Source organism: Littorina saxatilis, linkage group LG16 (genome assembly GCF_037325665.1).
Source record: "Littorina saxatilis isolate snail1 linkage group LG16, US_GU_Lsax_2.0, whole genome shotgun sequence".
Taxonomy (NCBI): Eukaryota; Metazoa; Mollusca; class Gastropoda; order Littorinimorpha; family Littorinidae; genus Littorina; species Littorina saxatilis.
Genome location: NC_090260.1, coordinates 21718066 through 21742001, shown reverse-complemented (window position 1 = coordinate 21742001; position 23936 = coordinate 21718066). Strand labels below are relative to the sequence as shown.

At 42.4% G+C, this 23936-nt stretch overlaps 2 protein-coding genes across 4 annotated transcripts in view; both read left to right on the top strand.

The window, feature by feature from the left end:
- The first annotated feature begins 30 nt into the window (after nucleotides 1-30).
- LOC138951462 (uncharacterized) overlaps nucleotides 31-23936 on the top strand; it is a 54544-nt gene continuing 30638 nt past the window's right edge. For 2 of the 3 annotated variants that reach the window (XM_070323056.1, XM_070323058.1), the window contains exons 1-2: nucleotides 314-422; nucleotides 11077-11729. In XM_070323056.1, the coding sequence (XP_070179157.1) occupies nucleotides 11163-11729 (567 nt within the window). In that variant the 5' untranslated portion in view covers nucleotides 314-422; nucleotides 11077-11162. Of the gene's footprint in view, nucleotides 171-313; nucleotides 423-11076; nucleotides 11730-23936 lie in introns of those variants that run through there. The other variant, XM_070323057.1, reaches the window with a different exon arrangement.
- Nucleotides 17156-18687, top strand: LOC138951503 (piggyBac transposable element-derived protein 4-like). Its single transcript, XM_070323110.1, has one exon. The coding sequence runs from the start codon at nucleotides 17354-17356 to the stop codon at nucleotides 18413-18415; it is 1062 nt and encodes a 353-aa protein (XP_070179211.1). The 5' UTR covers nucleotides 17156-17353; the 3' UTR covers nucleotides 18416-18687.

Genomic DNA, 23936 nt, shown 5'->3' with positions numbered 1-23936 from the left:
TTGACCGTCGACGTTGTTTCCATTGTTTTGTGCAAAGTCTGAACATGCGCAGCGAAGGATACCATTATAGCGCTTCGATCATTGACGGTTGCCTCAGAAGTTCAGGGAGCGCTCGTGCACCAACACCTCCATATTCGTCAGTGGAAGACTTGTTGACATGAGGAGGGGAGGTCTGTATAGTCACCTGTAAAGTCACCTGACTATTTCTGACCTCTCTCTCTCTCTCTCTCTCTCTGTCTCCTTGACTCTCTCTCTCAAAAATATATTCTTACGGAGTAAGGGAAACAACTACCTTTTCCCCTCCCGTGACCGGAACCAATAAGCCACGCTTCGGCGGGCTTTAGTGTTATACCTTGGACCTAATATCGAAGACCAAAGAAGACAGACGTATTGCACCGAGCGCGCCATAACAAGAGACTTAGGTAAGTCTACCTGTTAGGGCTCGCTAAGCTTTATGTGACTCAATGATGTAGTCGTGGCGTTATGCTGTCTGGGCTTACGTTAAAATTAATATTAAAAGTCCTACGGTTTTGAGCCATTAAGGACTTGAGTGTTTGTCCGCTTTCAAAAAGAGGAAAGAAAGAAACAAAAAATAAGGAGAGGAGGGCAGGGGGTGGGGTTGAGTTGATAATGCTCTGTGGAATTTGTTAAAATGAAAAGTAGTTAAGATGTTTCTTGGTAAGAATTATAAGTCTGTATTCTATATCTTGAATAACGGGCTTGTAATATTATTTTTTTTAATTTCAAATCGAGTTAAAAAGTGGAACCTTTCAGGATCACCAATAAAACCAAATAGATGAGCAAGTAAGAGGAACACGAACAATAAATCTCAAAACTTTTTACAAATAAAAGGATTAAGATGTAAGCCACGAAGGCCGTGGTAATAAAAACAATATGTACAGTTTGGCGACTAGTGGGCCTTGGGTGAGGATATGTTGTCTAGAAGGTAGTCGCTGGAATCAGGAGGGATGGCGGGAGCCACTCGACCTCAAACTGAAACACGCTGATGTGATAATCTGGGCTTAGTTATACCCACAGCCCCATGTCCGAGTCCCTGACCAGTCGGCACAGCAGCAAGCTGTGTGACCAGCCTAGAGAACTGCTACTGCGCAGATAATCCTGGGGACTCAGACCATGGAGCTGCATATGGTCATATAAGGATTTAAAGGTAATTCTAGTTGTGGCGCATGGAGCGAAAATGTGTTGAAATGAATAGGGTTCTCCACAATGGCAGGACTTGTTAAAGATATGGAAGCGGCAGCCGCCGGCACGGAGGCGTCTGAAGATAGTGAGGAGGTTTGTTGGGAGATCGGGGTGTAGATCGTTCATATCAATGGGTTGATAGGACAGAGATGTTACGTACTGACTTCGAATGAGTTTACGGATTTTACTGTAGAACTCGGTTACTGAGTAGCCGATGTTAGTGTTAGCTGGGCTAGATTCTGCCGCTTCTTTGGCAGCGACATCCGCCAGTTCATTTCCCCGGACCCCTACGTGAGAGGGGACCCAGAGAAATGATACGGATGTGCCGGATGAGATTAACTGGTGACATATAAAGAGGATTTCTCTTTGTAGCTCTGCCCGATTTGATGTGTTTCGATGCAGAGCTTGTAATGAAGAGCGCGAGTCAGAGCAGAAAACTACCGCACGCGGTGTGACTGGGAGGTCATTTATAAAAGTGCATGCCATGAGCAAGGCAAATAGCTCGGCTGAGAATATGGAGATGTCTTTATTAAGAGTATATTTCCTTGAGATTTTGAGATCTGGGATCACAAAGGCGCAGCCAACGCTGCCGTCTGCAAATTTGGATCCGTCAGTAAAGACTTTTAAATGCTCCGAGAATTTGTAGTTTAGGGTTTCTTTTGTAACAGTAGCTAGGTAGACGGGGTTATCTTTTTTGGTAGTATTATCTTCACTGTCGTATATGATAGTAGGGGTTTCCTCAAGCCAAGGCGGGTAGGAGGGCGGGGGGACCCTGGCCAGCTCACTGACCTTCACCCCGCTATCGGCTAGAATGCGGTTTACTGTGTCGGATAAGGGTAGCGTTTTGGCCAAGAGTTGAGTGCTATGTTTGGTGTTGGCCTCATAATTTTGGTGCTGAGGAAAAAAGTCAGTCAGGACCTCGCAGGCAGAGTTCTCTACCGCGTGGGCTCTGACAGCATACTGAGCTGAACGGAGTTTTATCTCATCCACAAGGGGCAGCCACCCACACTCGCTGTAGACTCGACTCTTACTCGCTTGTTGGGAGAGTCCCAGAGCTATTTTGAGCGCCCTGCACTCTATAATAGCCAGTTTTTTCATGAGCGCCGGGCGCGTCGCGAAATAAGCTTCGCACCCGTAAAGGAGGCGGGAGCGAATTAATGCCCGCACTACCTCTGTGACACACTTACGCCCTCTGGCCCAGGATTGGGACGCCAGGTAGCGTATGATATAAAGATCCTTGTTGGCCTTATTGATCAGATGTTCGATATGACTGGTCCAGTTAAGTCGGGTATCGATGATAACGCCGAGGAACTTAACTTCTGAGCTCGGTTTGATAATATCACAACCTATCTTTATACTGCAGTTCCTGTACAGTTGTCTACGGGAGACAACAAGAAAGACTGTTTTATTTGAGGCTAGTTGGAAGCCGTTGGTGTACATATATTGACAGAGGTTGTCGATTTTAGTTTGGTAAGAAGATAAGTCAACAGTGTTGGTAACTCTGTTATGGCGTGGTCTATTAGTGTCTATTAAGGCGAGGTCGTCCGCATACAGAAGTACACTGGCACCGTCAACCTTAACAGAAGTAATGTCATAGAGCATGATGCTGAATAAGTTTGGCGCGATGATACTGCCCTGGGGAACCCCCATGTCCAGCGCATGGGTTTCGGACACCGAAGAGCCCACCCGGACAGACATCTTGCGATTGCTGATGAAGTTTTTGATGAATTGGTACATGTGGCCAGAGACACCGATTCTGCCGAGTTTTAGGAGTAGACGAGCATGCCAGACGCTGTCGTACGCAGATTTAATATCAAAGAAGGTTCCAAGAAGAGAATTATTACTATGTGCCAAGGTCTTTTTGATTTTTTCAGTGACGTGCACAATGTGGTCCGCACACGAACGACCTTGCCTAAAACCTGCCTGGCATGTAGGAATGATATTGTGTTTATTGAGGTGGAACTCCAGCCTCTGGTTCACCACACGCTCAAAGATCTTGCTGAGGTGGGGGGTTAGTGATATGGGGCGGTAACTGCCAGGTAGATTGCCCGGTTTTCCGCTCTTCAATACTGCTACTACTTGTGAGTCTGACCACGCTGCGGGGATAGTATCCTTTAACCAGCATAGGTTGAAAAACTGAGTGAGCAACTTAACAAAGTTAGGTGGTAGATGTTTTATCATGTGATATGATATTGGGTCTAAACCTGTGGATTTTTTTGGGTCTTTCACAGAAGAGATGGCGTTTTGGACTTCTTTTGCCTTAAACATGCAGTTTATAGGCAACTGGTTGTCATCTGGGGGGTATGTGAAACCCTTCTCCTGATCTAACCTATAATTGAGTCGTTCAGTATCTAGGGATTTTGATTGACTATTTTTGGCAAAGGTATCTGCTAATAGGTTTGCCTTTTCAGAGTCAGTTGTGGTCATTTTATCACCCGATAGTAGTGGCTTTTCTTTAGTTCTGTATCTACATTTAAATCTGCGGATTTTCTTCCAGATTTTGCCACAGTCTTTGTAATTTTTAGTTTCTTTGTGGACAAAGTTTTCCCAGTTTTGAAGTTTAGCCTCAGCGGTGATCTGGTTAAATTGTATTTCAGCTGACTTCATATTCGTGAAGTTAGCGTCTGAGCAGTGCCTGAGATATGTCCTAATGTGATATCGCTTGTTTGCCAAGGCTTCATCACAGTCTGCATTCCACCACTCATTCCTTTTGGCCTTACAGTTAGGATTTACTGATTTAAGCGGAATGTGATTATTGGCAGCAGTGAGTATACATTGACGTATGTTATTGTAAGAGGCTTCGATGTCATCCGTAAGGAGAGTTTCCTCCCTGACACCCTCGAGCTCCGCACGGAAGCTGTCCCAATTTGCCTGTTTGTAATTGTACTTTTTTCTGACCTCCGAGTTATTGCGATTAGGGGCGAAGTGGCGGAAGGTAAGAACAATGGGTAAGTGATCGGAGCCGAGGGCGTCCGGGAAAACGTTCCAGTCGATGTCAGTGACTATGGCATTTGAGCAAAGGGAGAGATCGATTGCTGACGGGGAATGGTCAGCTCTGTCTGGAAGTCTGGTTGCCGAGCCATCGTTTAGTATACAAAAGTCAGTTTCCAAAATGACGTCAGCAAGGTTGCTATTGGCATGTTTGTATCTAGGGTTAGCAGAGTCCCACAGAGGGTGGTGATTATTAAAATCACCCATCACGCACCAGTGTGCCCTGCCATGATCCAGGGATTTTAGCCAGTCGGTAGTTCCTTTTTTATTACACCCGTGGGGGTAATATATGTTAACTATGTTGAGGTTTTTGGATCCTTTTATTTCGATTTCAACAGCACATGTACTGAGATTTTCTGAACTAGGGATGAGAGGTGCAAAGGGTTTGTAATTTAAGGAAGACTTTAGATAAATAGCTGTTTGAATGAGTTGCCCTGAGCCCTTTTGCTCTACTATGGGAGGGAAGTCAAAACCATCTATAGAAGGCAGTAGGGAGCGTTTTCTCTTGACTGACTGGATAACTAAGATGTCAGCAGAGTGATTTGATATATAATTATATAGCTGAGAGAAGTTAGAGTTGATAGAGCGACAGTTCCACTGTAATATGATAAATCCGTGACCGCTTTCACCTTGTTCAGCCATTTTAACACGCACAAAGAAGGTAAGTTAAAGGGCAGATTTAAAATAGGTTAAAAAGTGGTTTTAACAGCTTTCATATCCGTCACGGACAACTGCTTGGCACCAGCAAGAGCGCCCAGCGCCAGAGTGGCGCCGCCCGGAATGAAGCGTTCAACCTTGGTGTTGGAGAGTTGTGTGTATGTAGCTGAGAGGGAGTCGATCAGGTCGAGAGGACTCTGCATCTGTCTGGCCTTAACCATGAAGCCGAGGCACTGCTCGATGAAACCTTGAAGGCCTCTTTGTTGTTCATTTAAATTTGCATATTGCTCTCCTGTTTTTAGCTTATCTAGTGCAGCGTCGGCTAGCTCAAGCTCTGCCTTCTCCTGCTCCTCCCTCATCTGCTGCTTTATTTCCTGTTCAGTTTTAAGTTTGTATTCTCTGAATCTCTGGGCCAATCCCTCCTCCATTCTCCCCATCAACCTCTCGAAGAGCTGCTCTTCTTTCGAGTCCTCCTTCCTGTTCTGGGCTTTGCGTAGGAGGGAGGCCTTTAACCCGGGGGTCCCATGAAGCGGCGCCTCTGCCCGAGCCGTCTGAGACTTACAGGGCGCCTGGGGGCCAGGATTTGGATTTTGCGAAGTTGTTTGGTGCTTCGCGGTTGCAGCAGAACTGTCCGCATGAACTGGAAGGAGTGTATTGTCATGTTCGGTCATTTTGTTTTTGATTTCTTGTATTTTATTTACTTGCCCACCCAGGGGGGGTCTCTGGACAGCCAAAGAGTACCCGGACCGGGGGGTTGAGGTCCGCCGGATCGGTTGCGGAGGGGGACGCCAGAAGGAGTCCCTCATTTCCGCTGGGGCAGTCGCTGTTTTATTTTGTTGTTTGGCGAGCTCGCGCCGCGCCCGATCCAGGGCCTCAGAATATGGTATGTATGCTGCCGACCTGATCTTGTTGGCCTGCAGCCTCAGTCTCATTTCCGGGCATCCAAGATAAGCGGCGGAATGCTCGCCCTTGCAGTTTACGCAATGTTTGGCCTTGGTGCACGTCGCTCCGTCGTGGCCCTTGGAGCCACATCGGGGGCAGATCTGCACTTTTGATTTGCATTGTTGTTTTAGGTGCGATAGTCTCTGGCACTTCGTACAGCGCCGCACTGGAGGAGTGTAGGGTTCGACGCCGTACACCTCACTCTCCAGAACGACGCTGTCTGGAAGAATTGCCGTTGTAAACGTGACACGGACCGCCTGAGACGGTTTCCCATCCCTAAGGAGAAGACGGCGAAAAGATCGAACCGAGGAGGGGCCCTTTTCTACAAGACTCCCATCCTCCATCCGGACGCGCACGCCCACTGCCATCTCAGACAGGTCTGTTCCTGAATGTATTGTGGGTATGCGTTTAATGACACCTTCGGTTGTTACCTCCGGACGGTGGCATTTCACTTTGATGCCGCCGATCGAGTCCAGCCTCAATAGCTTGTTTTGTTGTGATGCTGAGGAGCACCCTACCAGGACGCTCCCAGCTGCCAGCATGCGTATTTCTTTGACCTCGCCGATGGCAAGGTCAAAAGTTTTTTTCCTCCTGAGGCCGAGTCCCTGCAATGTTGCAGGGCCCTCCTTCAGGTCCTGCACCACCACGGGGAACTCTAAGAAGGAGGGAGGAGGTTGCTTGGGTTGGTAAAGAAGTTTTCTTCGGGGTCTTTGTTTTGTGTGTGTGTGTGTATTGGCAGGTGGTAGTGGCTGTTGAGTTGTCTGGTTTTCTTGTGATTCAGTTAGGGGTTGGGAGGTGTCGACCCCCCGGGCAGATGTTGCATGGGAAATACCTGTGTTTCCCTGAAGAGGGGGACCCTCGCAGAGGACCTTTTGCTTCTTTTTCTTTTTGGGCTTCTTACGATTGACTTCGGTGAAGTCTTCCTCAAAATGATCAGTAATCTGAGAGCGTGGGGGGCTATCCCGGAAGAGAAGAGATTCCGGAGAGCTCTGCCCCCCCTCAGGGTCGTCCTCCCGCAATCTCTTTCTCTTGAAAGGAGAAGATATGCTGGTTTTCTCATTGGTGATTGCTTTATTAAGCTGTTTGGATTTTGGGGACTGACCAGTCCGGCTGGCCCGGTCAGTCTCATTCAGTGATTCCATGGGAATATCTGGGGCGCGGTCAGAACCGCTTGCTGTTTGGTCCATATTAAGGGACCAATCTTGCTCCCTCAGAGCAGTGGTGTCCGTTGGAAGGTAGTTATCTACCCAGATGAACGTTTCCCGCCTATCAGCAAAGGTGGTGTTTGGCAGTTTGTGTTTAGCAACTTGGCTCATCACTTACAAGGTACGGTACGGTCACCAAGAAAAAACAAGCCAAACAGCTCAGGGTTAAAAAGGCAGGATAAAAGCAGGGCAACAAAAGCGTCCCTAGACAAAGAGTGAGCTGAAGCTCACCCCTCTAGCGACTTTCACTTCTCTCCCGAGAAACACGAGGACTCCTGCAGGGCGAGTGGGAACGCCACCAAGGGCAGCTAGCCCCCTTTCTGGACCCACGCCAAGAGCAGAGGGAGCTGTGTCGTGTGTTTAAGACACAACGAAAATGTGATTGTCCCCCTTTACCCTCAGGAATTCGGGAGAAAATCGCTATTTGAACACTGACTTGGCTATGTAAGCTCGAGGTGCGTTAAAGCAGTCGCTATGTAATCAGCATGTTTGCTTGTGAAAGAACGCACTCTACGGGCCAGCAACTGCAGTGAATTACTCGTGCTGAGTGTGACATGTAGGGCTTACGATAAGGCTGGGCCTTATAAATACCAAGCAGTGGCAAGCCCCGGGCGGCGTTTACGTCTTTTATCCAGCAGCACTTTCCGAGATGGGCTTGGTTGCTGCCTTTTACCACGTGTGTTTTCATGTACGTTGGAGCGATAGAATGCATGCGTGAAAATGTCTCGTCTTGTTATATGTTTGCAGAGGGAAACAGGGTGGGCATGCGAAAAACGTGGTCAGCAAGATACAGTCTACCTTTCAAGAATAATTTCTCTTTGAAAGCAGCAAGTTACTAATATACTAATAGTAATAGCACCACTCCTTCTTAAAGTAAACCCTTCAGAGAGATAATTTCATCAGTTTTTATCAATTGGAAGGTCTTGAAAAGGTTATTAGAATGCCCCAAAATGACAATATCGGACACTTTCAAAGTGGGACATTTGACGCATAGCTACTTCATTGTTTTGTAAGAGCATGTATGCTCATTGGAAATTAAATTTCTTGATTGTATTTCTATGAGTGTATAATGAGGATTTGCTCAAATGAGTTTGCACCCAAAAAATGTTAGAATATTTATGAAAAATTTGAGTTTTACAAGTGGCGTGTCAACTGTAACGGTTCATGTCCTACATTTCTTCCGCTAGTCAGGCCTGGGAATGATACACCTTTTGTCGTAAAGACGACGAAGTCCTTTTTTAATTGTGTAAGAAAAGAGCCTCCGTGTGCCCTTAACAATGCTTAAAACGCAACATTTTCCCGTCAGTACACCCGAACTTCTTTTACGATATAACCTTGAATGGTTGAAAACGACGTTAAACACCAAATAAAGAAAGAAACTCATTCCCAGGCCTGGCTAGTGGATGATAAAAAACATGCTGCGCCAACGCCAGTTATCTGGATGAAGCAATGTATCACATCACATCAGATTCAGAATTCTAAGCCAATGAAATACCCCCTTACAGTTACAAGTCGTTAAGAAGTAGCCAATGAAAAATCAATCTGAGGTTTTGACTTACTCTATCTCTTCTTCGGAGTGCATACTGGGCTGGCAATAATGTACGCTTCAGGGGTGTGCAAATTTAAAAATAAACAACTCACCCACGGGTTAGGCCCCCCCCAAAAATGTGTCTGTTTCTAGTAACATGGCTAAAAAAAAATAGGGTAGGTAGGTAGAATTTTTATTTTTAATTTTTTTTTTTACCCCAAATGTAGACCAATAAAACTAACTTTAAAAATCGCGCAAAGAGACTGGATTCACTATACTTGGAGACAAGACACTCAACACATTTACAAATCTGTGACAAAGACTGAAAGAGTATGACATGTTTTTCTTTGTTTACCTGGTCTGATATTTCCATGATGAAACAGAAAAGAAGACTTGAGACATCTTACATCTTGAGCTTGGACAAATAAGAATTTTAGTAGAAGGCTGGGGCCTCAGTAGCACAGTTGGGAGTGCATTGAACTTGTGATCCTTGGAGTTTGGAAAAAAAAAGTTTAGGGTCGGCGCCGAAATTTAGGGTCGGTCGGGTGACCAGAAACAGACAATTTTTTTTGTTGGCCTTAGTAGAATCTCATTTCCAGCTCACCCGGGAAAAAAATAGGTAACCCACTCCAACTTTTCTTGTTTTGTCTATGAAGTTTCACACACAGAAACATTGGATTATAAGTCACTGAAAGGTAGCATCTGCCGACGACCAGTCTGTCCGAACTAAGAACAAAGAAGTAAGTCAATAAGGCCAAAAAAAAAATAGGTGTGGTTACGGTAACATAGCCAAAAAAATAGGGTAGGTAGGTAGGCAATCACTTTTTTTTTTTTAAACTTTTTTTCTAATGTGTACAAATTAAACCTACTTGACAGGGAAATAAGTGTGCGACTCGGGCACTTTCGCTTTCATTGCATTTTTTGCACTGGTGTTTTTTTGTTTTTTTTTGACAAATGTAATAAAAAGTTATAGGATCGGCCCCTAAAAATAGGGTAGGTCGGGTTACCGTAACCACACCTATTTTTTTTTTTAGGCCTAACAAGGAAACTTCAAACATGCGATTCTGGTCTGACCGTCTCTATGACAGATCTTTTGTGCAGCAGGGTTCCTCATCAGAGACCGACTCAGGAGCTCGTGTTGGTGCCTTGTGGCCTTTCAGGTGCCTTTCCGCTTTTGAAGTAGAAAACCCGAACCTAAACAACGCCATGGTTGTTTTTCAGTGGCCCGTAACAAATTAGGGAGCGCTTTCTCATTGGTCAAAATGTAAAACTAAACTAAGGGATGTAACTCACATCGTTGAAGCAGACGACATTTTCGAACACGATCAATACTTCAGAAAAAGCGCCTTAGAAACAGTACTTACTGTTTGGGCTACGGTTTGGGCTTTGTTTTCATTAAGAAAAACAAGGGGAAATGTATTTTGGCCATTCATTTTAGTAAGGAGTTGGCATTTTAAGCTCTATCTTGAGTTTTGTTTGTGAAATTTTTAGCTAACCCACGGGAATGCTACTCAAAGACCTCAGCTAACCCGGCCAATTTTTAACTCCCCCCGGGTCACGGGTTAGTGGATTTGCACACCCCTGCGCTTAGTTACAGGGTATATTATATATCATCAGTTTTGTGTGTGTTTGTTTTTGTTGGTCCCAAGCGTACTTTGATACTCATAATGATGGCGTCGTATGAAACTCCCAAGTGTTGATGAGGTTTTCAAGTCTTTTATGCATACTCCGAGAATGTAATCAATGTTACAGCAAAGGCCGTGCAGTATCAGCTGGTTTTGGGGATTTTGTACTCTCATAATCAAATGCTCTGGGTTCCTATCGCAAACTGACGTCGAATGGCAAATTCGCTTCGCGACCGTAAGTTAACGCCAGAGTGTATACAGTGGTCAGGTCTTGTATACATATAGCCAGTGCGGATGGATTCATGTTGATTCAGTGACTGTGAGTCCATGGGTAATCAACAAATGTTTTCAACTGTTCATGACAAAATGTGTGATCAGTGTCAGAACTTCTTCTGCATTCGTGGTCTGAAACTCCCATGTACACTCGTGTGTTTTTTTGCACGAGTGGAATTTTACGTGTATGACCATTTTTTACCCCGCCATTTAGGCAGCCATACGCCGTTTTCGGAGGAAGCATGCTGGGTATTTTCGTGTTTCTATAACCCACTGAACTCTGATAAGGATTACAGGATCTTTTTCGTGTGCACTTGGTCTTCTGCTTGCGTGTACACACGAGGGTGTTCGGACACCAAGGAGAGCCTGCACACAAAGTTGACTCTGAGAAATAAATCTCTTGCCGAACGTGGGGACGAACTCACGCTGACAGTGGCCAGCTGGATACAAATCCAGCGCGCTACCGACTGAGCTACATCCCCGCCCTGCGTCAGAACTAGAAGTAGTATCTTGTACTGTACACGGATACATGTAGAATATATTCTGGCAAAGAACATTTTCTGCTTCGGGTGTTACAGACGTTGCGTACTTCAAGGAAGAAAGCACTGTACCTTTATGTAATGTTTGTGTGTGCTTTTTCTTTTGATTTCAGTTACGATCAAGCCTCCATCAATGCTGCGAGCCTGCAACTGGTTGTCAGAAGAGGAGAAACCCGCTTAAAGTGGAGTTGCGAGAACTATGGAACCTTATCAGGCCATGGAGCAGCGTAATGAACAGATGGTCACATCAGGAGATGGGGGTGCTGGTCTTGATGTCAAGAAAGAAGACCGAGAAAGGGAAAGTCCACAGATTTCTGTAAAGAAGGAAGAGGACGGAGAACAACAGATTGTTGTAAAGAGTGAAGAAGAAGAACCCATTGTGGTAGAGCAGGAAAGACAGCAGACTGTTGTAAAAGATGAAGAAGGACGACTCATTGTAGAAGAGGTACTTGAAGAAAGAGGACAGCACATTGCTGTCAAGAAGGAAGAGGATGATGAACAACAGATTGTTGTAAAAGATGTAGGACAACTCATTGTCTTGGAGGAGGAAGGACAACTCATTGCTGTAAAAGAGGAAGATGGACAGGACATTGTTGTAACAGATGTAGGACAACTCAGTGCTATAGATGAGGAAGGACAGCAGATTCTTGTTCAGGAGGAAGAAACAGACCATCACAAGTGGATTCACATTGTCGTTAAAGAAGAAGAAAGACAACCCATTGTCGTAGAGGTAGAAAGGCAACCGCTTCAACCAGTGACCGTGGAGGTATACTCTTTTCTGTCTGTCTGTCTGTCTCTCAGTTTGTCTGTCTTTGTGTTACTGACATTGTAAGAGACCATCCCCCTAAATGGCATTGGATTTAAGATCAGTTTCCTCATTTTGTTCTTTTATGACTTTTCTCTTTTTCTTTTCCCTCTTTACATGACCAAATGTTTTCAAATAGACTTGGAATCAAGACAAATTAATGGTAATTGTCTATCTGTATTTTAGATTAGTTCATAGAGATGATCATTATAAATTGTAGGAGAGTATATGGTTGTCAATCTTCCGGCAGAAATTCTTTTTTTTTTATTTATGTCCTCAGGCGAAAATTCTGGTTTTTGATGTTTCGAGAACAAAAAAGTTGAATGATTGACTAGCGGTTCCGATCTGAGTTTTGACACTCTTTTGTGTGGAGGAGAGAAAATCATTTCCGGTTACATCTCTTTGAATTGGCAAAAATGTTGCAAGCCAAGGGAGGTAACTGTTATTTCCAGTGTTATTTGTCAGACCTTTTTTCTCAGCATGGACCATGGTGGTTTGTTTTTCTGTTCCTGAAAATTTATTTAAAATTTTAAGGCAACAAAAAAAAAATAGGTGTGGTTAAGGTAGCATAGCCCCAAAAAATAGGGTAAGAAGGTAGGCAATCACTTTTTTATTTTATTTTTTTTTCTAATGTGTACAAATTAAACCTACTTGACAGGGAAATAAGTGTGTGACTCGAGCGCTTTCGCTTTCATTGCGTTTTTTGCACTCGGTTTTTTTTTTTTTTTTTTTTTTTTGACAAATGTAATAAAAAAAGTTATAGGGTCGGCCCCTAAAAACAGGGTAGGTCAGGTTACCGTAACCACACCTATTTTTTTTTTAGGCCTAAAATAAATCAAATACAAAATTTCATGAAGTATGAAAAGATGTTTTTAAAAAAGCAATACAAGAGAGAACAAAATAACTATGTATACATGTACACTTAGTGAAGGAAACTGGCCATCCCTGAGGTGTGATCCTTTTTACATTTAGTCAAGTTTTGACTAAATGTTTTAACGTAGAGGGGGGAATCGAGACGAGGGTCGTGGTGTGTGTGTGTGTGTAGAGCGATTCAGACTAAACTACTGGACCGATCTTTATGAAATTTGACATGAGAGTTCCTGGGTATGATATCCCCAGACGTTTTTTTCATTTTTTTGATAAATGTCTTTGATGACGTCATATCCGGCTTTTCGTGAAAGTTGAGGCGGCACTGTCACGCTCTCATTTTTCAACCAAATTGGTTGAAATTTTGGTCAAGTAATCTTCGACGAAGCTCGGACTTCGGTATTGCATTTCAGCTTGGTGGCTTAAAAATTAATTTATGACTTTGGTCATTAAAAATCTGAAAATTGTAAGGCCAAAAAAAAAATAGGTGTGGTTACGGTAACATAGCCAAAAAAAATAGGGTAGGAAGGTAGGCAATCACTTATTTTTTTAAACATTTTTTTCTAATGTGTACAAATTAAACCTACTTGACAGGGAAATAAGTGTGCGACTCGGGCGCTTTCGCTTTCATTGCGTTTTTTGCACTCGGTTTTTTTTTGGGTTTTTTTTGAGAAATGTAATAAAAAGTTATAGGATCGGCCCCTAAAAATAGGGTAGGTCGGGTAACCACACCTATTTTTAAAAAAATTATAAAACGATCCAAATCTACGTTCATCTTATTCTCCATCATTTTCTGATTCCAAAAACATATAAATATGTTATATTTGGATTAAAAACAAGCTCTGAAAATTAAAAATATAAAAATTATTATCAAAATTAAATTTTTGAAATCAATTTAAAAACACTTTCATCTTATTCCTTGTCGGTTCCTGATTCCAAAAACATATACGTAGATATGATATGTTTGGATTAAAAACACGCTCAGAAAGTTCAAACGAAGAAAAGCGTGCTATCCTTCTCAGCGCAACTACTAAACCGCTCTTCTTGTCAATTTCACTGCCTTTGCCATGAGCGGTGGACTGACGATGCTACGAGTATACGGTCTTGCTGAAAAATTGCATTGCGTTCAGTTTCATTCTGTGAGTTCGACAGCTACTTGACTAAAAGTTGTATTTTCGCCTTACGTGACTTTTTTTTTTTTTTTTGAAGGCCAACCTGGGTTGATTGCTTGATCACTGATCTTTTGGAGACTTTTCAGTAAGTCTTTGTTGCACATGCAGTAACGTTTTGCTGAATAATGCTCATAGTGTGGCTGTTTTCTGTGATTAGTTTGTAGGAGAGGCAACATAATGATTATCATTGGACTAATAATAATAACAAGTCGCGTAAGGCGAAAATACAATATTTAGTCAAGTAGCTGTCGAACTCACAGAATGAAACTGAACGCAACGCAACGCAGCAAGACCGTATACTCGTAGCATCGTCACTCCACCGCCCGTGGCAAAGGCAGTGCCCGTGGAATTGACAAGAAGAGCGGGGTATTCGTTGCGCTGAGAAGGATAGCACGCTTTTCTGTACCTCTCTTCGTTTTAACTTTCTGAGCGTGTTTTTAATCCAAACATATCATATCTATATATTTTTGGAATCAGGAACCGACAAGGAATAAGATGAAAGTGTTTTTAAATTGATTTCGAAAAAAAAAATTTGATAATAATTTTTATATATTTAATTTTCAGAGCTTGTTTTTAATCCGAATATAACATATTTATATGTTTTTGGAATCAGCAAATGATGGAGAATAAGATAAACGTAAATTTGGATCGTTTTATAAATTTTTATTTTTTTTTTACAATTTTCAGATTTTTAATGACCAAAGTCATTAATTAATTTTTAAGCCACCAAGCTGAAATGCAATACCGAACCCCGGGCTTCGTCGAAGATTACTTGACCAAAATTTTAACCAATTTGGTTGAGAAATGAGGGCGTGACAGTGCCGCCTCAACTTTCACGAAAAGCCGGATATGACGTCATCAAAGACTTTTATCAAAAAAATGAAAAAAACGTTCGGGGATTTCATACCCAGGAACTCTCATGTCAAATTTCATAAAGATCGGTCCAGTAGTTTAGTCTGAATCGCTCTACACACACACACACACACACGCACGCACACACACACACACGCACATACACCACGACCCTCGTTTCGATTCCCCCTCGATGTTAAAATATTTAGTCAAAACTTGACTAAATATAAAAATGAAACTGCTGGGGTGGAGGTGTAACGCCCCGCCCCGCCCCCCTTACCCCCGGAGCGGGGCGTTACCGCTCCACCCCAGCAGGTTTCATTTTTACATTTAGTCAAGTTTTTGACCAAGGGAAACAACCTCCGCAGTAAATTTCTGTCTGTTTCCTGTGGTACTATTCACTGTACACAGTTCCTTCCCTTCAATTGTTGTGAATAATGTTTGATTTTTTTTATGGTGTGCGACCCACGTGTTTTCGACATTTCCAAGATGGCGGATCGTTCTACTACAAGGCGTATCAACTTGAAAAGAACACTAGAACTTGTTATGCAGGACGGTTCTGATCTTGACATTAGTGATGATGATAGTGGAGATGGTGTTTTAGATTCTGGCGACGAGTTTGTGCCAATGAACGATGATTTTGGTGATGATTCGGACAATGAAAGTGTCGATCATGACATTGTGCATGATGCACCCGCTGACATAGATAGTGACAATGATGTTGAGCAACCAGACGCTGGCGCTTTCCCAGCTATGTTCGACGATGGAAGTGACAGTGAATGGATGGAAGACTGGACACAGTCCCTGAAGAATTTTCCCGTGTCAGCCCCGTTTGAGGGTGGCTCAGGCCTAAATCTTCCAGAGGAATTTGAGGCCACACCCACTCCTCTGGACTTCTATAAACTCATCGTAACACCGTCTGTAATCGAGCTGTTCAAAACGGAAACCAACAGATATGCGAGAACCACGTGTGATGAGATAAAAGCTGCTGGAGGGCTGTCAGCAAGATCAATATTCAACATCTGGACGCCGGTCACACTGGATGAGATGAAAAAATTTCTGGCAATTTTAGTGCACATGGGACTGGTCAAGAAACCCAAAATAGAGGACTACTGGTCTACTCACCCTGCTCTCTCCACCACCTTTGCCTCACGCCTCCTGACAAGGTCTCGCTTCAATGCGATTTTAGCATTCTTTCACCTCAATGATAATGCACGCTTCATCCCGCTTGGTCAACCGGATCATGATCCACTCTTCAAACTTCGTCCTCTGTTTGATCATCTTGTGCAGGTGAGTGTCTGGTACACACTTTTCTTTCACATTATATTATAAATAGGTAAATGTGTGTATGCCTTTATTTGCAGCCCAGTGTTGGTTATTCTGTGTGAACTATTTTCATTTATTGTTCAGACACAGAAGCAGGGGTGGTACTTTTCCGCAGATCCGTGAACATAACTTATGAATTCCGCTGGAGTAATCTATTTTTCCGAGTCAAATGATATTTAACGAGTTTATTCTCAAACGGCATTTATTTCTCAAACAGTTCGGAATCGTATTTAGTACAGTCTTTGCCTTTGCCTTTTCCGGTTTGCGAAACAAAATGGTGCACCGCAAAGACATTGTCGAACGAAGCAAATGTTCAAAATTGGATGAAAGTTTGAAAAACAAGTGGAGATGGGATTGGACAGAGGCGAAGGTTGATAAAGAACTTATTGGAGAATTTATCACAGTATCTATAACTTGTTGACTGAATGATATGGAGAGAAGTGAAGATGGAACAGAACACTGCGCGAGGCTTGAGAGTTAAATTGTGCTGACTGAAAACTGATAACTAAGGCCCCCCCAAAAAAGTCTGTTTACGGTATCCTGACCGAGCCTATTTTTTCACGCGACCCTAGACTTTTTTTGGCATTTGGGGGGGGGAGGGGGGGGAGGGGGGGGGGGGGAGTCTTTGTTTTTTTGGCAAAATAACTGAAAAATATGTTTTTTTGGAGAAAAAAATTTTACAAAAAAATTAAAGAAATCCCGACCTACCGACACTATTTTTATTGGCCTATGTTACCGTAAACAGACTATTTTTTTTTTAGGCCTAATAGTAAGTTTGAGCTTCAATGCTTTGGGGCGTCACTTGGATTATACTATTGCCAGTATTGGATTATGGATACATGGTTCATTGCGTAAATATGCACCATTACATGTACAATGTTACCATTGTTGTGTGAAAGTGTTTTTTGTTTGGTTGGTTGTTGTTGTTTTTGTTTGGGGGCGCGGGGTGAGGAGAATGTCTTTTTTACTTGTTACAAACAAGTACAATTTTACTTTTAGAATGCACCAGATTGCACAGATTTTAATGTGCCATTTAAAAAAAAAAAAAAAACTAGAAAAAAAGGGATTTCCTCTTTTTTTCATCACAAGAGAGTCCCCACCCCTGCAGAAGGTTCATGGCTGAGGGGCATGTCGGGGGGGGGGGGGGGGGGGAGGGGGGGATACAGGGGGTTGAAGAGTAGGATGGGAAGGTTTTTATGAAATCTTACTGATGAGAAGGGAAGCTTTTTTTTTTCTTTTTTTTTGTTTTGCAATGTACGTGTTGTTACTCTTTGTTTGATTTACTTCTCTTTGTGATTTTGTTGTTGTTTTTTGCAGAAATTTCAGCAATTGTACAAGCCAGAAGAAGAAATCTGCATTGACGAGGCGATGTGCCCCTGGCGTGGGCGTTCTGCATTCCGCTGCTACATGAAGGACAAACCTACAAAACGGGGGATAAAACTGTATGAACTATGTGAATCTGTCTCAGGATATGTTTGCAACATGGAAGTGATGTGCCATGAACCTGGAGTGTCCAACAGACCCAAGGAAGTGTGCTTGCGCCTGCTGATACCTTTTGCCAACAAGGGGCACACTTTGTTTGTAGACGACTACTTCTGTAACCCTGAGTTGGCTGATGAACTGGTAGCAGAAAACACTGCTCTTGTTGGAACTGTGAGGGCAAACCGCATTGGTTTGCCACGTGATCTGGCCCAGCAGCAGATGAAGCAGGGGGAGATGGACTACCTCCGAAGAAATCAGCTTTTGTACATCCACTGGAAAGACCAGCGTGATGTGCACATGCTGACAACAAAGCATCTGCCGCAGATGAAACGAGTTGGTTCCAGAGCCAGACCCCAAAATCAGAAAGACAAGCCTGTGTGTGTTGTTGAATACATACACAACATGGCTGGGGTGAATAAGTCCGACCAGATGATCTCGTACATCCCCCTCCACCGCAAGACAGTAAAATGGTGGAAAAAGCTTGCCTTTCATCTGATGACCCTGGTAATGATCCAAGGACACATCCTGTGCAACAAACACAAGAAGGAGCACCAACAGAAGGAAATGTGCTTAGAGGACTTTGTGAAGAGTGTGTGTGTCTCCCTGGCTGCGCAGCCTACAATTGACCCAGCAGAGGATGAAGTGGCCGCTGTTCCACTTCCTAAGAGACCTCGTCTTGGAGCAGCTGTCCCACCTCCAAACGTCATGGATCGTCTGCGGTCTGGATCACATTTTCCAGAAGAATCTCCTTCAAAGCCAGGCTCCAATGCAAAACTTCAGAGAACCTGCAAGGTATGCTATGACAGGATGAAGCATCGGGGCGCATCACGTGATGAACTGAAAAACCGCTCGCCCCGCACCAAATATCGTTGTGAACAGTGCCAGGTGAACTTGTGTATCACACCTTGTTTCAAGGTGTGGCACACCATGGATAAGTACCATATTTGAATTGTCTGTAAACTGTACACTGTGGATGGATAATGCAGGGAGACTGAAGACAATGTGCTAGTGTGTGTGCATGAACAGTCTTCTACAGCTTGCGCCACTAAGACTTCAGGATTTAATTTTAATATCAAGTTCTCATGTTTGACACTCATCAGATCAAGTCTAAATAACAGTACTTTTTGTGTCTGGTTCACCAGCAAACACTCTTGACATTTGAAACAGTGCAAACCAGCTTGATATTTTCAGAAACAATACTGCAACAGTGAGTTACTGGTGTTTCATACTAGAACACAAATTGTTTGGGTTTTTTTTGTGCTTCAAACTCAAAGTGGGTATTTTGTCTGGATATGAAGACAACAAAAGGTATGTACTTTCAAATGTTTCATGTATTTTCTTAAAGGCTGACATAGTCCTATTTAGTTTAATTACTTCCAGGGCTTTTCCCATCGTTTCGGGGATGTATAAATTAAGCTTCCTGCAAAGGTTTAGGTTTGAAGTCCTTACCAATTACGAGAAATAATTAATTCTTTATTGCATTGTTTAGCAACAGTTCTCCAGGACTTGGGCTATTTTTAGACCGTTGACGTCACGAAGTTTTGTAAACCAAAGATGGCGTTTGAGACTGTTCTGTTTACATTCGACACTATCAACACCACTTTGCAATACTGAAATAATTTGTTCTGTGTTCGAAAGCTACAGCCAATCGTTATTATATCCCCTTAGGTACAGTTTTATAACATTATTGGCACATGTAAACAATATGAATTAATTAATGAACGCTACGAATATGGCAGCCTTTAAAGAGCAAGTTTCAAACTTTGCAAAAATGTAAAGGTATGTAATTTAAGATTATCTTGTGTTTTTGATTTTGATTTTTTTTTAAATGGCTCAAAATCATGGGCCGTGCGAGAACACCGGGGACAATTTATTATTTAGGCCAAAATAAAATAATAGGTGTGGTTACGGTAACTTAGCCTAAAAAAATAGGGTAGGAAGGTAGGCAATCACTTTTTTTTATTTTTTATTTTTTTCTCTAATGAGTAATGTGTACAAATTAAACCTACTTGACAGGGAAATAAGTGTGCGACTCGGGCGCTTTCATTGCGTTTTCTGCACTCGTTTTTTTTTTATTTTATTTTTTTTTACAAATGTAATAAAAAGTTATAGGATCGACCCCTAAAAATAGGGTAGGTCGGGTTACCGTAACCACACCTATATTTTTTTAGGCCTTAGACGCGCCCTGAATGAGTTAAGTTGTCATTCATTTTTAAAATCGATTTTTCGCAAACAAATGTAAAATTAATTGCATCGTATTTTTCATCAAATTCTGAATCTAAAGAGATATACATATATATGTTTACTCTTAAAATGTGATCACAATTAACAAAAATAGGTTAATTAGTACTACGATTATAATGTGAGAAATCGATCCAAAAATGATTTCATATTCTTTATCATTTCCAGATTCCAAAAACATAGATATAATATGTTGTATTCAAAACAAGCTGAGAAAGTTAAAAAGAATAGAGAAAAGCGCTTTCCTGCTAAGCGCAATGCGCTACTGCGCCATTCTGGCTTGTCAATTTCACTTTGTTTTGCACGTGAAAAGTGAGCGATTTCCTTCTCGCGGGGATTGACGAAGCTGTATTGTCTTGATAAACAAGAGGCGAAGCCTTCAAGGCTCACGTAAGAAATCGACAAACAGTAACACAAACTCAATCACTCCGTCACACATACACACACACACACACACAGTAAGCATAGGTGAAACTGTGCAAGAAAGCGAGACACTAGATCTGCCAACTAGTCTCGGCCCGCTCACAATAACAATGACCGAGACTTTCAGTAATTCCTTCGCGTGACGTCTAACCCTCTTACGTCATAATGTGACGTCTTCAAATGTTAAAGTTTCTATCACACACGTCAAACACTTTTGACCGAGACGTAATCTTCTTATGCGAGCTTTATCCATAGACTCGGAAATGTTAAAGTTTCTATCACACACACACACACACACACGCACGCACAGACAGGCAAAAGTTAGCATCGCATAGGCTACACTTACGTGAGCCAAAAATGGCGTGAGTTCAACAGCTTGACTTAATGTAGTAATTTTGCCTTGTAAATGTGAGTGAGAGAAATCTGCATTGACATTGTGTGACTCAATCAATCAATCAATATGAGGCTTATATCGAGCGTATTCCGTGGGTACAGTTCTAAGCTCAGCGATTTTTAAAAAAAAAAATTTTTTATGCAATTTATATTGCGCACATATTCAAGGCGCAGGGATTTATTTATGCCGTGTGAGATGGAATTTTTTTACACAATACATCACGCATTCACATCGGCCAGCAGATCGCAGCCATTTCGGCGCATATCCTACTTTTCACGGCCTATTATTCCAAGTCACACGGGTATTTTGGTGGACATTTTATCTATGCCTATACAATTTTGCCAGGAAAGACCCTTTTGTCAATCGTGGGATCTTTAACGTGCACACCCCAATGTAGTGTACACGAAGGGACCTCAGTTTTTCGTCTCATCCGAATTATTACTTCTAGCGCCTGTATTGCGTCGTAGGCTGTCATCATAGGTATGATACATGTAGGTTTCAGGATTTTCGTCATTCAAAGGCAGGGGTGTCAGCTTGTGTATATTGGTTACTTCTGCGTGTTAGATTTGGATGAAACACACAGATTATGCATTTGTTTGAATATTCCTGAATAGGGAATGTTCAGTTTTGTTCTTAATAAGTTAAAATTAGTTTAGATCGTATTGATAAAAGAATGTTTGGGTTGGTGACGCATAATCAAGCAGCGTCATAATAGGGCCTTCTCCCCCCTTCCCTTTTTCCCTACTAAAATGAGTAAAAGTTGAAATGAACTCGCCCAACGTTGGAAACAAGCGCTCACTTGTGACCTGGACTGGCAGAGAAAAGCATGTCAAGCTTGCCGGAATTTGTATGCAGTGTTGATTTTTGTGCATTTGGAAGTGAAACAGTGTTTGGATTTGTGCCTGTGCATAAGCTGTGAATTATGGATTGGATTGTGCATCTGTGAAATAATCCTTTTCTGGGAATGTGCCACTGTTTGTGGAATCCGTGTGTGTTGGTGTGTACCAACTAGACTGATCCAGTGATGGAGTGTGTGATGGCTGTATTTCCTGGATTTTATTGGCCAGCCAGTAGGGAATGCTGTTGTGAACCAGGGAGTTTTGTTTCGTGTACAGAGATGATGTAGACCAGGTGAGAATAGACCTTTTGTTACTGGTACACCTTCTTTGGAATTGGCACAATAATTTGATGTGTAATTAACAACAGAAGAGAAGGCCACTGATAAGATTGAGAAAACCAAACATGCATGATGTATTTTAATACTGGAACTTGAATAATTGTAATTGTAGTTATGATGACTGTGTAAGATGATACTTGGATGTGAATTGTTGTTTCAGTAATTACTGACTTTGCTTTTACTTTTTGTTTTCCCAGCCGAGCGGACTCTTGGTGGGATAGCGTGTTTATTACCGTGTTTATTAATATTACTCTAGCGTGTTTATTACCGTGTTTTTTTCTAGAGCGTTTTGTGTGTTGGTAGAGCACACACTAGTGACTTTATAGTGTTGTGGCAACAGAACTTTTTTGTAGTAGAGATTTGACTCAAGCACTTTTGATTTGAGTGTGGAGTATGTGTTTCCACCTTTTTGACTCACATGCGAAGCAAAAGTGAGTCTATGTACTCACCCGAGTCGTCCGTCCGTCCGTCCGTCCGTCCGTCCGTCCGTCCCGGCGTCCGTCCGGAAAACTTTAACGTTGGATATTTCTTGGACACTATTAAGTCTATCAACACCTGATGGTGTATGGTTACAAGATCTCAAAAAACATGTGCGGCAACTTGACCTCACTTCAAGGTCACAGGGGCCGTAATTGTTGTCTTAAAAACGACCATTTTTCACATTTTCGCATTTTTTTCTGAAGTTATCGAGAATGGCAACCTTAGCTATGTATGCTATACCGGGCAATGTAAGCCCTATCTTTGGACACCAGTTTGGTTGACCTTGCTTCAAGGTCAAGGTCGCAAGGGTCCTTTAAAGTTGGATTGTATACATATTTTGAAGTGACCTTGACCCTGAACTATGGAAGATAACTGTTTCAAACTTAAAAATTATGTGGGGCACATGTTATGCTTTCATCATGAGACACATTTGGTCACATATGATCAAGGTCAAGGTCACTTTGACCCTTATGAAATGTGACCAAAAAAAGGTAGTGAACCACTAAAAGTGACCATATCTCATGGTAGAAAGAGCCAATAAGTAGAGGTTACATGCCGAGTCTCAGTGATTATCAAAAATAATGGTCGAAGTTAGCGGATCATGAAAAATGCGAGCTTTAGCGAGCTTTTTCATGACCGCGAACTGAGACCATTATTTTTGATAATCACTGAGACGAGGTGTGTAACCTCTTTATTCCTCCTTTCTTCAGTTATTCAAAGAAAAGAGGAGTTTTTTTGCGAAAGTTTGATCGAATCCTATTCTCTCAACCAGTCAACCTGCGCAGGCGATCGATTAATGCGCGGTTGTATAGTTCCGTGCAAATCATTCCATTCTGTTAACACTTCTTGTCAGTTTTCCTATTTTGGGCTAAAATCAAGTACACAGATATGCTGTTATTCTGCTGTGGCGGCAAAGGCAGATATTGTGTGTTCTGTATATGTTTTGGTATCGCTAAGGATAATGTTTTTTCGTCAAATGGGACTAGCAGACGAACTTTTGCGCCCGTGTTCCAACGTTAAAAACTGTATGAAGTTCAGTTTTCTGGGGAAAATAGTATATGAAACCCCTTTATGTTGTTTAAATTGATGAGATGTGTGCATTTGGTTGCGTGTGATCTGTTTATTAAATGAAATATTGTTGAAAACTGACCGTCGGATTGCAGTCTGTTGTCGAAGGAACTGAGTGAAAAGAAGGGGAACTACTCTTGTCGCAAGACAAAGTATGAGTTACTTGCCTTGGGAAATTGCTTGTGATGAACGTCTGATCTAGATTCAGAAAACAACCGAACTCATGGATTTTATATGGAGATTCATGTGTTCAGGCCTGTAGTTGTTAATTTAAATGCGGTATGTTTGCATTGTTCGCTCCAGAGATGTATACTTCGTACATTAGAGCGTTTGGAACTTTTCAGTCGCAAAAAGTAGTACCGAAACAGAACAGCTTCTCAACCCATTGCACTATCGAGGATTCAGGCTGTTGCTGGGTCGTTATTTGTTTGGTTGCTGGGTCATTATCGAAAAATAACTACCCCTACAAGTTTACAGAGGTAAAGAAGCAGAGGGGGGAATAAGCACCATTGTACTTCCTATGTCTTGAATTAACAGCTTTGTGTTGCATGACCTTGGATGACCTTGACCTTGGGTCAAGGTCACATGTATTTTGGTAGGAAAAATGTGTAAAGCAGTTCTTAGTGTATGATGTCATTGCTAGGTTTAGTTATTTGACCTTGACCCTGAAGGTCAAGGTCATGTAA

Excerpts from the sequence above, each read along its gene's own strand:
- LOC138951503 (XM_070323110.1), top strand. The coding sequence starts at position 17,354 with ATGTGCCCCTGGCGTGGGCGTTCTGCATTCCGCTGCTACATGAAGGAC.